The 14092-nt window shown below is 55.1% G+C and overlaps 1 protein-coding gene across 1 annotated transcript in view; it reads left to right on the top strand.

Annotated features, from left to right (window-relative positions):
• EBF4 (EBF family member 4) overlaps positions 1–14092 on the top strand; it is a 57542-nt gene that overhangs the window by 39497 nt on the left and 3953 nt on the right. The window contains exons 7-14 of the mRNA XM_049651054.1: positions 8015–8096; positions 8920–9037; positions 9216–9349; positions 9445–9571; positions 11144–11232; positions 11380–11445; positions 11547–11724; positions 11798–11986. Coding sequence (XP_049507011.1) covers positions 8015–8096; positions 8920–9037; positions 9216–9349; positions 9445–9571; positions 11144–11232; positions 11380–11445; positions 11547–11724; positions 11798–11986 — 983 coding nt within the window. The remainder of the gene's footprint in view (positions 1–8014; positions 8097–8919; positions 9038–9215; positions 9350–9444; positions 9572–11143; positions 11233–11379; positions 11446–11546; positions 11725–11797; positions 11987–14092) is intronic.

Consider the following 14092-nt stretch of genomic DNA (forward strand, 5'->3'; position numbering starts at 1 on the left):
TCCCCCAGCCCATCTGCGCTGCAGCCACCTCTGCCCCAAGTAGGGATCATGGCAGGGAGGCCAGGTCCAGGCCTGGCAGGTGGCTATGACCCTAGGGACACTTGGCTTTGGCTGCTGCCCCGGGCCGAGATCAGGAAGTAGTGTGGGCCACCCCAACCTGGGCCTGGATTATCCCACCAACCTCCTCCCTTACCATCCTTTGTCTAGCCTAGGCCCTTTGGCACCCACTTCCCTGGAGGTAAAATGCTTCCGAATGCCACAGCCAGTAAGGCCCCCTCTGCTGACTCCCCATCACCCACAGGGTCCGATCCCACGGGATTTGGTGCCACACCCCCAGGCCCTGGTCCACAGCTCTCCTCCTCCATCTCATCAGGTACCACTGGGAAAGTGTGCCCTACATGCCCCCTGTCCCTTGGCAGGGCTGTTTATCCCCTGTGCACGAAGGGCCCCTGCCTCTTACTCCTCATCCAGGGAAAATGCCTCTGGTCTTTCAAGGCCCCAAGTGCCCAAGATCAAATGCGACCTCGAGGACCCCCTTCCAGAGTGAAGGCTGTGGCTCCACTGGACAAGTGATCTAGCGTGTCCTCCCCTCTATCTTATTGATTATACTCCAGGTTTCTCTCTTTCCTGCTGGACTGTAATTTCCTTAAGACTTTATTTACCCCTAGACTGCACTGCCTGACGCATGTAAGGTGTTTAATACATCTCTGTAAATGGGTGTATTGAATGAATGAGGGAATGAATGGGCCAGCCACCTGTATCCTCCTCTGTCCTTGAGCGAGGGGTGGGGGGGCAGGGAGAGGCAGACGATGAAAACGGTGGAGGGCACAGATCCTGCCCCAGAAGGTATCTGTTTCTTCTGAGGTTCATGAGCTCAAAGGCAAGCCCTTTGGAGTCAAAATTAGCAGAGGATTCCTCCCCGCCCCATCCCATCCCAGGTTCTAATGCTAGCTTTGGACTTGGAAATACACACCTAGTTTTATTCTACACTTTGCTTCCAATCTACTTTCTTTCCCGAGGTAGTCACAGGACGCTTGTTTTGAAGACCCTGGCCCAACTCCCGTATCCATTCACATCACTTCCTCTTTCTTGATCTGTACAGTCCAGTATAGTTGGTAGCCATGAGCCACGCGGGACTATCTCAGTTTAAATTAAAAATGAGGGGCACCTGGGTGGCTCAGTCGGTTGAGCATCCGTCTTTGGCTCAGGTCATGATCTCGTGGTTCGTGGGTTCGAGTCCCGCGTCGGGCTCTGTGCTGACAGCTCAGAGCCCGGAGCCTGCTTCCGATCCTGTGTCTCCCTCTCTCTCTCTCTGCCCCTCCCCTGCTCGTGCTCTGTCTCTTTCTCCCTCTCATAAATAAATGAGCATTTATTTAAAAATGCTCATTTAAAAAAAGAAATGAAACAATGGGCGCCTGGCTGGCTCAGTCAGTGGAGCATGGGACTCTTGATCTCAGGGCTGTGAGTTTGAGTCCCACATTGGGTTGTAGAGATTATTTTAAAATAAAAATAATACCTGACTGTTATTACTAAGGTTAATAATTACTTTCAATAATACTATTACTTTAAAATAAATAAATAAACTAAAATGAAACAAAATTTAAAGCAGTTTTTCAGTCACACAAGCCACAAGTCAAGTGCTCAATGGCCACATGCGGCTAGTGGATATCATTTTGGGAAAAGCTCTCCTGGGCAGAATTTGTAATCTACACGTTCGTTCCCTGCCTCCTGACAGTGCTGTAGTTACAAGCGTCCTGGGGCTCAGTCTGGCTCTTTCAATGACTATCAGCTTTCTCTCTGGAAGTGGGAACATAATTTCTGCTCTCAGTGAGTCTCTCATGGGACGCAGGGAGGGGAGAGGTGGGGCAAAGCTGTGCGACCTGGTTTCCTCGGATGGGATTCCTAGAAGCAGAGCTGGGGATGGGATGCTTGTGAAAGGGGTTTATTGGAGGAGAGCTCTAGGAAGAGAAGGAGGGGAACAGCATTCACAGGAGAAGCTCAGCAAGCAGACGCTCTCAGCTGGAGTCTGGCACCAGTCTGAGCCTTCGGGGAGTTCCGGAACGGGAAAAGCACAAGGAATTGGTCCTCCGCGTGCCATTAGTCTCTCTTTGGCCGTGGGCTGGTGCAGGGCATATGCTTCTGGCTGGCGATAATTCGAGGGTAGTGGGGGCAGCCACGAGCCCTTTGACAGGCAACACCCACAGCGGCCAGGGGTGGGGGAATCCAGCAGCCCACCCTGTGATAGCCGGACCCTGTCTTCCACCGAGTGGTTCCATCCCGCTCTGCTTTCCACCCCGCTGAGGACCGAGAGTTTGACAGTGGACTCACGTCAGTCACCTCCACATTTTCCTTTGTCAGCTGAGTCTTTTCTGAGCAAAGTGCCAGGGAGCTTTCCTTATGCAATAGCGTCACCCCTGAGAAGTTACGTGGAAGTCAGGTGTTTGCACCGGAGCCACATTCAGCCCAACCTTTGCTTCCGTGGTAAGGAATATTCCTTACCAAGGAAGGTTCGTTTTCAGTTCATCTCAAGTGGGTTTTACAGGGAGGAATAAAGAGCATTTCTAGAAACGATTAGGAAGGTTATACTACATTCAGGATGTGTTAAGGTAGGTGTTCGAGTGAACTGCTCTTACCTTCCGTTTAAATCACAGGCGCCTAGGGGCGCCTGGGTGCCTCAGTCGGTTGGGCGGCCGACTTCGGCTCAGGTCGTGATCTCGCGGTCCGTGAGTTCGAGCCCCGCGTCGGGCTCTGTGCTGATATCTCGGAGCCTGGAGCCTGTTTCGGATTCTGTGTCTCCCTCTCTCTCTGACCTTCCCCCCATTCATGCTCTGTCTCTCTCTGTCTCAAAAATGAATAAACGTTAAAAAAAATTTTTTTTTAAATAGATCACAGGCGCCCAAGTCATGGTGTATCATTACTACCCTTTAATTGCCTTATTAGCAGGATGACCACTGTCCACAGCTCTTCTTCTGGTCTTTTATTAAACTGTTTAAAATTTTTTTATTAATTTTTTTTAGAGAGAGCACATGCGAGCATGGGGGGAGAGGCAGAGAAGGGGGGGGGAGAAGGAGAATCTTAAGCAGCCTCCACGCTCAGTGTGGAGCCCGCCGAGGGGCTCGATCCCATGACCCTGGGATCACGACCTGAGCCGAAATCAAGAGTCGGAGGCTCAACTGACTGAGCCACCCAGGGGCCCCCTTATTAAACTTTTCATAAGAGAGAATGTTGAACATCTAGGCAGAATAAAATAATGAACCACGAGTACCCTTTACTGAATTTCAACAGGGATCAACTCTTGGTTCATCTTGTGCAGCTGGTCTTTAATCCTGAGCAATGGTCACCACAGCCAAAGGCCCCAAACTAGCAGCAAGGGGACCTGAGTCTCCTTTGCAACCTTGATGAATTCGTAGCCTTGAGGAAATCCGCACGGAATGACTGGCTGTGTCCCTGTACAGCCTGCCTCTCTGGGCTGCTTTTGAAGGAGGCTTAATTGCCAGCCTCATGCCTGGGGCAGTGTCAGACTCTGAGAGCCCCAATTAGAGGGAATTTTCCATGACTCCTGTCCTTATCAGTGGTTCATAGAGCCCCGAGCTCATATCCAGACTTGGGCGTTCGCTGTGACTTTGTAGTTGATTCTTGCTTATCCTCAGTTTTCTCATCCGTCAAGTGGGAATGATCGCAGACCTACACCACCTCAGGGTTATGAGAGGAGTAAACAGGGTCATGATGAGCCAGGCCCCAATCAATAGCAAATATGAGTCAAAGTGACCTTCCCCTAGAAAATCAGATAACTTTTAGGCGGCTTTGTTCACATAATACTCTAGAGCAGCATAAATATAATGCGAGCCACATATGTAACTTTAAATTTTCTAGTAGCCTCATTTTATTTATTTATTTTATTTTTTATTTTTTGAGGTTTTATTTATTTTTGAGACAGAGAGAGACAGAGCATGAACGGGGGAGGGGCAGAGAGAGAGGGAGACACAGAATCCGAAGCAGGCTCCAGGCTCTGAGCCGTCAGCACAGAGCCCGACGCGGGGCTCGAACCCACAAACCGCGAGATCATGACCTGAGCTGAAGTCAGACGCTCAACCGGGTGAGCCATTCAGGTGCCCCGTTCTGGGTTTTTTTCTAAAATAAGCCATTGAAATTCAATGCGTATTTTAAAAACATCTCAACTCAAACCACATTTCAAGTGCTCAATGCCACATGGGGCTAGTGGCCGCCCTATCGGATAGGACAGCACTAGAGTAGTGTGTCTCAAATTTTAGGAGGCCTCAGAATCACCTGGAAGGCTTATGAAAACACAGATGGTCGGGCCTCCCCCGAGGAGTGTCAGGGGGTCAAAGGTGGGGCCTGAAATTCTGTATTTCTAGCCAATTCCTAGGCTGCTCCTGGTCCAGAAGGCACACTTTGAAAACCACCGTTCCAGGATGAGTTTGAAAGGACTCATAGTCATCATTGTGCCTTATTTTCAAGTTATGGGTGATTTTTCTTAACACCCCTGAGGCTGGTGCGGGGTTAGGGGGTACACTGTGGTAGCAGCAGGCTCTCTGGGGGTGTTTGCGTTGGCTCGGCCCTGGCTGGCTGGGAGCAGCCTCGCGGACTACCTACCATTGGCAGTGGGTGAGATTCACCAGCTCTACCACTGCTGGCATTGACTGTGTGCATCTCTGAGCTACAAGTTCAGGGGGAGGGGAAAGGAGACTGACCCTCAGCACCCCCAGGGAGGGCCCAGGCCTTGTGTGGCTGCTTCCTCCTCAACACCACTCTGCAGGTAATGCCAACCAGGCTTAAAAACAGAGAGGCTCTGGGGCAGGTCTGCATAGATGGGGGTGCATGCAGGGCCCCGGGTGGGGGGGCTGCGGGAGGGGCAGTCCCTGAACCTAGAATGGCCAGAAAAGACTGGCCAGACAGGGAGCGGGGACTGGTATAGACCCAAGGGTCTGTGACTTATTTCCGGAAGTGAGTTATACTGGAAAGAGAAAGGATGGGAAGACGTGCTGAGCAAGGACTGTGGAAGGGCTGAGGGGGCTTCTTGAGGAGGCAGAGGGGACGGACCCTGCAGGAAGCGGCAGTGAAGCCTTGGGAGGTCAGAAATAAAGGATGTCCCAGAGGCTGTCCCTGGAAGGTGCCTCAGCAGCCATCAGTTGCTATTCTCCTGCTTCTCGTGGTGGATGGAGGTGGATGTTAAAGATGCAGGAAATACCCCAGGCCACGAAGCGAGTCAGTGCCTCGGCCAGAACCCACATCTCTGGGCCTATCTCAAGAACCCTTCCTCTGGGGGCACCCGGGTGGCGCAGTCGGTGAAAGCGTCCAACTCTTTTTTTTTTTTCAATTTTTTTTTTGTGTGTGTTTTTATTTATTTTTGAGACGCAGAGAGACAGAGCATGAGCAGGGGAGCGGCAGAAAAGCGTCCAACTCTTGATCTCAGCTCAGGTCATGATCTCACAGTTCGTGAGTTCGAGCCCCGTGTCGGGCTCTGTGCTGATGGTTCAGAGCCTGCCTGGGAGTCTGTCTCCTCTCTGCCCCTCTCCGCCACTTGTTCTTTCTCCCTCTCTCAAAATAAACAAACTTAAATTAAAATGAAATGAAGAATAAAAGAACCTTCCCTCTGGATTCTGTAGGCCTGAGAGTGGAGTTGGGTGCAGCGGGCACATGTGCGGGTGTAAGGGAAGTGTGTGTCACTCCCAAGCCTGCACCATCAGCGATATCCAAGGGCTGGCACTCACCCCTTCAGGACAGGGACTGTTCCTGTCCTGGTGTTCGCCCGCCTCCTTCTAGCGCCTCGTAAAGCACCTCCTCCTCCCAGCACCATGTGGGTATGGAATTTAAAAGTGGTCTGCACCATGTCATGGAAATGCGGGGTGTGTATAAGGTGATTACTGTGAGCATAGGGGTGTCTGCATGATGGGGTGTCTTATAGGGATAGAGGGAACCATTACTATGGCAAATAATGTGAAATCGACGGAGTGTCTATACTCTGCAGATACGCTGTTCGGGAGCATTTGGGGTGGCCTAATGGGGTAAAAAGGGCATCTACACTGGGCTGACTATTGTTTGGGGGCATTTAAGCTGTGTGCATGCAAGGTATCCTGTAGGGGTGAATGGTGGGTGTCTACATGGTGGATGTGCACTGTTTGGGGTCATAGGAGGCATCTGCATCTCTGAATGCTCTGCAGGGGCGCACAGAAGGTCTACACTACATGAAACTATTTGGGGAGGTATTCACGGTGGATGGAAATGTGTGCTGACGTAACAACCCTATAGAAAGGGAAATTAAAGGGTTCCCAGAAGGATATCCACTGAGTGGGGGAATGTGACAGGTGGTAAGGTGTCAGCAGTGTAGACAGAGGCAGGGCCTGGGGGTAGGTGCATCTCCAGGTAAATGGTGCCAACTCCCAATGAGTGGCTGCCCCTTGGGACACCTCAGTTCCAGGGGTGATGCCCACCCCTACCAGTACTTGGGGACTAGCTTTTAGAACCTATAATAAATCTTCCTCTGAATGTGAAGTTCATGCTTTGGAGTTGGAGGCAACTCTAAGGACTTAAGTGGAGATTCAGATTTGGGGTTCAAAACCCGGGGGGTTGGGTGGTACAATGAGGCAGCGCACTGGCAGAACCCATGGAATAGCCCAGGAGGCGGGCTACATGCCAGGAGCCGAACCCCTGCAGACGTTAGCCCTGCAGGCTGTGGTTTGGAAAGGACGTCTCCCCGGATGCTCACAGGATCCTGTACAGGCTAGGGCAGATATTGAAACATTCTGAGTTCACTAAGGGCACCAATCCAGAGCATTATCCTTGATTACCTCGCTGGTGGGTGGCAAAGCCGAGGCCCCACCCTCCCAGCCAACTGCCTGAAAGGACCAGAAGACCAACTTCTCATGTGTTTTCTCTAAAAATCAGTCTCATCAGGGCATACACTGTGCTTTTTTTGCGATTGCTGTGTGTAAAAAAGAAGGTACTCGTTGTGTATCTGTACGGCCTCGGGTCTGACAGGTACGCTGCGGTATGTGATGGGTATAGGCTCTGCCTGATGAACTTTTTGCTATGTGTATAACAGATGTAGAACACGTGCAAGGGAGATCTGTTTGGGGGGGGGGGGTGTGCTGTGGCAGGGAATCTGCTACGTGTGAGCGAGATCTGTGTGCAAGAGGGATTTGTTTTGGGGGGGGTCTGCTGTGAAGGAGGAAGGGTGATCTGCTTGCTCTATGTGATGACTGCACAGCATTTGCTGTGAGTGTATTTTGGGTAATCATATACAACACAAAGTGGTATATTAATATATACTTTCATATTCTTCCTGTGCATCTACTGTACAGGATGGGCATATGCTGCACGTGATGGGTATAGACTCTGTGTGTGTGAGTAGTATACCATATGTGTATGATGACTATAGGCTATATGTGGAATATGTATCATATATGCTCTCTGAAGGATACCCTGAGTATAGTGGGTATACCCTGTGTGCAACGGCCATATTTTGTAATAGTATATCGGGCATATGCGGTATATATAATGGGTGTATTATCATGAGTATACGTTGTGTGTGTTAGTATACTCAGGAGGAGGGATGTGCTGTGTGAGGTGAATGCACTTTTATGTGTGATGCACATGCAGAATGACAAATATACATGGTGTGGGGTAAGTCTACAGGTAAATGTGAGTACATATTACATGTGGCATATACGTTGTGGAGTGGGGATAATTCATGAGTAATGGGTATATATATCATATATATAATGGACATATTTGGATAAGCATGATGAGTATATACTTTGTGGGCAGGGGGTGGATAATCCGTGTCGTGAATTAACTGCGGGGAAGGGTCTACTCAGTACGTATCAGGCACTCCGTATACATGCAGCTTGTGGTGGGAATATGGGATGTGTGCCTTGCGTGAGCAGAGGGGAGTCACCCCGCCAGGAAGGGGCATGGAAGGGAACAGTTGGATCTTCATCCATTTCCAGACCCCCTACCTCCACCCTTGAGCCCACCCACCATACTGTTTCAGGTTCTTCCTCAAGTTCTTCCTCAAGTGCAACCAGAACTGCCTAAAGAATGCAGGGAATCCCCGAGACATGCGCCGCTTCCAGGTGGGTCTGGGAGAGGGGTCCCCTTGCATCCGGTCACCCTTTCCCGGTGGGGCGGGTGGGGAAGGCTGTGGTCCTGCCACCCTGGGAAAAGCCCCACGGCAGATCTCTGCCCAGCCCTGTGCTTCAGGGCCTGGTGCCTGCTGGGGGTGGGGCAGCTCCATCTCAACTTATGCTGGCTGCCAAGGGAGGCTTCATTAGAGTCCCACTTAAGGAGATGCTAATTGTGACATTTTTACATGATTAACGACCCAGCTAATTTGCATAGCGTGAAGCAGAGAGCAGCTGCCCTTAGTACATCCCCAACCTGCACACCCCTCTCAGTGAAGGGTGGGAGGGAGAGAAGGAGGTAGCCCCAGTTTCCTCCCGAGGCTGGGGGGCTCCTGCTGATGGCTTCTCAGGATGATGCTGCCCCCTCCCCACCGCCCCACCCCCAGTCAAAACTCTCACTCCCACTAGCCTAAGACACATTCCAGCCTTGGAGCTCCAGGGCTACAGCCTGGGGTGCGGGTGTGTATAATAAGAACAGTAGGCACTCTACCCAACGAGCCAGAGTTTTCTTTCAGCGCTCTTGATTTTTCTAGTTCCTGGGGTTCGCCTCCCTGGGCAGCCAGAGATCGTGTGTCCCGGGGCATCACTTGACCTAGCTGCCTCCCCCTTCCACCGTTCAGCCCCTGGGGGGAGCTCTTTCCCCTGCCAATGACTCTGAGTTCCAGCATCCAGCCACCCACCCTCACCGAGTTGCCTGTTCCCCACAACAGTCCCCCCACCACCACCAGGGAGCGCCCCAGGGCCTCACCCAGGCTGGCCTCCACTCTCCTCACAGGTGGTGGTGTCCACGACGGTGAGCGTGGATGGGCACGTGCTGGCCGTGTCTGACAACATGTTTGTGCACAATAACTCCAAGCATGGTCGCAGGGCACGCCGCCTGGACCCCTCTGAAGGTCAGGACCCCCCCCCCCCCCCCCCCCCCCCCCCCCCCCCCGCCCCCCCCCCCCGGGGCCCCGCCCGCCCCGGGCCGGGGCCCCCCGCCCCGCCCAGCACCCGCTGCCGCGAGCCCAGCCAGCCCCCAGCCCCCACTTTGGTGCAGGCCCCTGATCTGGCTCCTCACCTGCCTCCCAGCTGCCACCCCCTGTATCAAGGCCATCAGCCCCGGGGAGGGCTGGACCACAGGAGGCGCCACCGTCATTGTCATCGGCGACAACTTCTTCGATGGATTGCAGGTCGTGTTCGGGAACGTGCTCGTGTGGAGCGAGGTGGGCCACCCCCGCCAGTCTCCCTCCTGGCCTCGAGGCTGGGCCCTCCCCTCGCCCCGGGCTGGAACCCGCAGGCCTCCCCTCTCCCCTCGCAGCTCATCACGCCCCACGCCATACGGGTTCAGACGCCCCCGCGGCACATTCCCGGGGTGGTGGAGGTGACCCTGTCCTACAAGTCCAAGCAGTTTTGCAAGGGAGCCCCCGGCCGTTTTGTCTACACAGGTAAGGAGTCAGGTGGGGGGTGCGGGAGGGGGCAGAGAGGCCCAGGGTTGCTGGAAGGAGTTCCACCCAGTGCACCAGAGCCCGGGTCGTGGTTAGCCAATACCTACTGTGTGGCCACGCCCCCTAAGCGGCTGCCCCGCCTCTTCCCTACCTAAACCACGTGACCGCTCCTTGAGCGGTAGGATCTTTTCAGAGCTTGTTTCCCTCTTTGGCCTAGGTCTCCTCAATCCCCTCCCAGGCTCGCAGTCTCAGCCCCGTCGGGACATTCCCCCTGCCTAGGACCTCCTCGCCAGGACACCCCCCCACACACACACACGCATTCCCCAGGGTCTAGAATATCTCCAGCGGCATGTTTATTTCAAAGGTGCCCCAAATAGGCTCAATGCTCCCTAATCTTCCCTGGGTCTCTTGGTTCCCCAAGCCACCTCAGTCTTCACTCTACGTGGGCATAAGCAGGTGCACGCCCCGCCCCCCAATATACCCCTTGCAGGAAGCAAGGGCGAGAAGTTAACACAAGACAGGAGTGTCGAATCCCCCCTCCTGGCTCTACTTGACTACCCACCAGGACCCTCTCCACCTTCATCTTCCTGCCCTGTCCCAGCCACCCACTTCTCCCCATCCTCCTCCCTGCAGATAACCACCTAACCCTTCCCAGCACCCGACACTCAGTAGCCATACTTAACCGTCAGGGAGTTACCGTCTTAAGCGGGTAGGGGTGGCCCTAGCAGTGAACAAAGTGTGAGGTGAGTGGAGTTACACGCGGAGTGCTGGGAGGGGAGGACCTCTAGGAGGGAGTGTGGGCTTAACTGGACCAGGCTGAGACGGGAGGGGTGAATAGGGAGGCAGAGATGGGGAAGGAAAGACAGTCCTGGAGAAGGAGTGGCAAATGCAAAGACATGGGAATGAGTGCGTGCTTTACACTCTGGGGGAAACTAAAGGAAATTCACTAAATCTGGAGTTGGCGTGAAGAAAGTGGGTAGGGCCTTGAGGCTGGTGAGTTGGTCCTGGCCAGGCCAGGAGGAAGAGAGAAGGAAGTCCTGGGAGCTTAGTTAGGAGTCTGCTGCCTCCTCTGCAGAACCCTGGATGTGGCCAGTCCTTTCCCTGGTGCACAGGCAAACTTCTAATGGTCACATGCTGCCGAGAGTCCCCCTGAGCTGTGATAAATGGAGATTGTTGGGGTGTTTTACTTTTGTAATTAATGTGTTATTCCTGGTAATGGAGACAGAAAACTCTCCCTCCAGTCCTGCCCCTAGGACTGTAGACGCTAATACGTACATACAGTTGCATTTTTCGAACCACAGATGGGATGGGATGGTGCTTGTGTGTTAATGCCAAGCGCCTGGCACAGGGCCCAGCTCAGTAAATATTTGTTGAATGAATGAGCAAAGAAATGAACTGAGGAAACTCCGCGAACCGAACCTTGCTGACCCGTGTGCCCGGAGCATTCCGAGAGGTTTGGGCCAGGCTTGGTGGAGGGGGTCTGCAGCGAGGCTCCCCGACTTGTTGCCGGCCGGCTTGGTCCTGCGGACCGCGCTGGGAGGGGGTCCTCCAAAACGCCGCCCCTCTCCCCAGCCCTGAATGAGCCCACCATCGACTACGGATTCCAGAGGCTACAGAAAGCCATCCCCAGACACCCTGGAGATCCTGAGAGGCTGCCCAAGGTACCCAGCGGGGCGCAGCAGACCGGGGATGAGCGAGTCCTGTGGCCCCAGGGGCGGGGTGGGTGGGCGGAGGGGACGCCCGGCCCCTCTGCCACCCCCCACCCCGGGGCTGTCCCTCCATCCCGCTGTCTCCTCCCCCGCCCCCAGGAGGTGCTGTTGAAGCGGGCGGCCGACCTGGCGGAGGCCCTGTACGGAGTGCCCAGTAGTAACCAGGTATGGCGCCTCCGCCCGCCTCCTCGTGCCGCCAGGCCGGGGACTGTCCCCCTCCCGGCGCCTGCGGCTGCCCCGGCCGTGCCCCGCTCTTGTCTTCGCAGGAGCTCCTCCTGAAGCGCGCGGCGGACGTGGCCGAGGCTCTGTACAGCGCCCCCCGCGCGCCCGCGCCGCTGGGACCCCTGGCCCCGAGCCACCCACACCCCGCCGTCGTGGGCATCAACGCCTTCAGCAGCCCGCTGGCCATCGCCGTCGGGGACGCCACGCCGGGCCCGGAGCCGGGTGCGTCCCGCCGCCCCTGAGGGCAGCCCCGGGTCCCCGCCCGCGCTGCGCCCCTGACCGCCCTCTCTCGCAGGCTACGCGCGCAGCTGCAGCAGCGCGTCCCCGCGCGGGTTCGCGCCCAGCCCTGGCTCGCAGCAGAGCAGCTACGGCAGCGGCCTCGGCTCGGGCCTCGGCAGCTACGGGGCGCCGGGCGTGGCCGGCCTCGGCGTGCCCGGGTCCCCTAGCTTCCTCAATGGCTCCACGGCCACTTCACCCTTCGCCAGTGAGTGTCCCCTGCCCGGGGAGCTGCATGGGGCTCAGCCTTGCCCCCTCCCAGCCCCAGGGGGGTGGGGGGCTTCCGGCGACTGTCTCACCACGGTCGACCCTGGCCTTGCCCTTGTGAGCCAGGCCGGCCGTCTCTGCGTGTGACCTGTTTCTGCTGTGGGACGCCTGCCCCTCGACCCCACCCCTTGGCTGCACATCCCGGGCCCTGGGGCCGGGACAGTTCTCGCACCTTTATTCTTTGAGGATTCCAGTTGCACGCATCGCTTCTAGCCCTCCCCTCCCCTTGAAAGGGCCTTTACCGGGGCTGGGGGGTGGGGGTACCGACATCCAGCTGAAACCTGGCGTACCGCCACCTTTCCGTCTTATGCGGGGACTTTGGGATGAGGCTGGCGCCCCCTGCCGGAGGTCCTAGGGAACTAATGGCTCAATCAAAATGGGCTTCTACCTATCTGTCCCCCGTGGTCTGAGAAACAGGGGTCAGAGGAGGAAAGTTGTGGCTCCCTGCAATCCGGCTGGGAAGAGCAGGCAAATTGTGTGGTCAGACAGACGGATACAGGGTTTGAAAGTCCCAATCAGGAGCTGTCTGACATTCAACAAGTTACTTTATTTCTTTCAACTTCAGTTTCCTCTCTGTAGAACGGGATCAGTATCACCCCTGCCTAGGGTCTGTTCTCAGATCTGAATGTGCCACTGTGCATGAAGTGCCCAGACACAATTTAGAAAGAGTGTATGATTTTCCATCCTGGGTACTGCTCTTTCTGGCTGTGGGTTTGAGCCTGACTCTCCTGATGGCCTGGGCTCAGCTTCTGGGACCTGAAGCCCCGGATGTCTGTGTTTACACAGGCCACGAACCTCTACTGTCCCTACTAAGACCCCTGTCTCTCCTGGACCTCTGCTCAGGCCAGGCTCCACCTCTCCCACTTCCTTCAGATCTGGGACAGCATTCTTACAAACTCTCTGGGTGCCCTTTGAATTTTATATTGGCCGGACCTGGAATACCAGCCCTTTCCCTCCACCATACTCACAGTGCAGTCAGCAGTGGGGAGCACACTGCCCCAGTGGGCAGAAGCCACCCCATATGGGGTTTTCCCCCATTCAGCCAGAGGATCAAGAATTCTAGGGCTGCTTAACCCCTGCTTCCAGCATTAGCTGGGGATACCCTGGACTTGCCTCAGGGTTGGTCCCATTTTGTGACCAGTACTAACCCATGTCCCCATCCACTCCCAGTGGCATGTGGCACAGCTCGGTGGCGGGGGGGGGGGTTATCATTCTCATGGAGTCTGCCAGGACATGCCTGGAATGACATCCAGCACTGCCCCAGCCAGAGGGTCTGGGGCTGTCTGCTTGGGCCTCCCCTTGGTCTTCTGCTTTGGCCACCAGCAACTCTCAGTTTGGCCCACAGATCCCACTACTACCCAAACTACAATATGTGGCTGTAAGCTCCCAGCCTTGAGAGATACAGTACATTTTTCTGGCATTCATCTCAGGCCCTTCATGGAGCTCCATGGGCCTCATCAGCTAGCAGTGAGCCTTGTCTTAAAGAGATGGTGATCCATGAAGCTGAAGACATTTGGAACAGGGGCAGCTGTTGAAGGCATCGCTTTTTCAAAAGGGGAGTGGGGGTGTGCTTAGATGCCAAAGGCAGCCTTCTCAAGCTATTGGTTCCTTTTGAGAAGCCCCCACCCCCACCCCATGCCAGCCACTTGGACAACACTCACATCACAGCCTTATTGGTGTGCAGAAGAGAGAGGCAGGGAGTCGGGTTCAGGTGAGGATGTAGAAAGGAGTATCCAGAGATGCCCTGGGCAGAAGCCCCCAGGAGAGGAGGCCGCAGAAAGGAGGGGCAGGCAAAGCCTTCGAGGAGGAGGCTCCCTGGCTATTCCCAGGTGAACAGGCTACAGCCCTGGATGGCCAGCAGGTTGAGAACAAGAAGATCCAAGGATGTGGATCTCTGTGTTTTTGTTTAAAATCGACTGGTTGGAGGAGGGGGATATAGGAGGCCTCCAGGGCCCAGGCCGGAGATGACAAGGAATTGCATTAGGTTGAAAGAGAACAAAGTGTCGGGGGGGGGGGGGGGGGGGGGGGGGGGGGGGGGGGGGGGGGG

The sequence above is a fragment of the Panthera uncia genome (genome assembly GCF_023721935.1).
Source record: "Panthera uncia isolate 11264 chromosome A3 unlocalized genomic scaffold, Puncia_PCG_1.0 HiC_scaffold_11, whole genome shotgun sequence".
Lineage (NCBI taxonomy): Eukaryota > Metazoa > Chordata > Mammalia > Carnivora > Felidae > Panthera > Panthera uncia.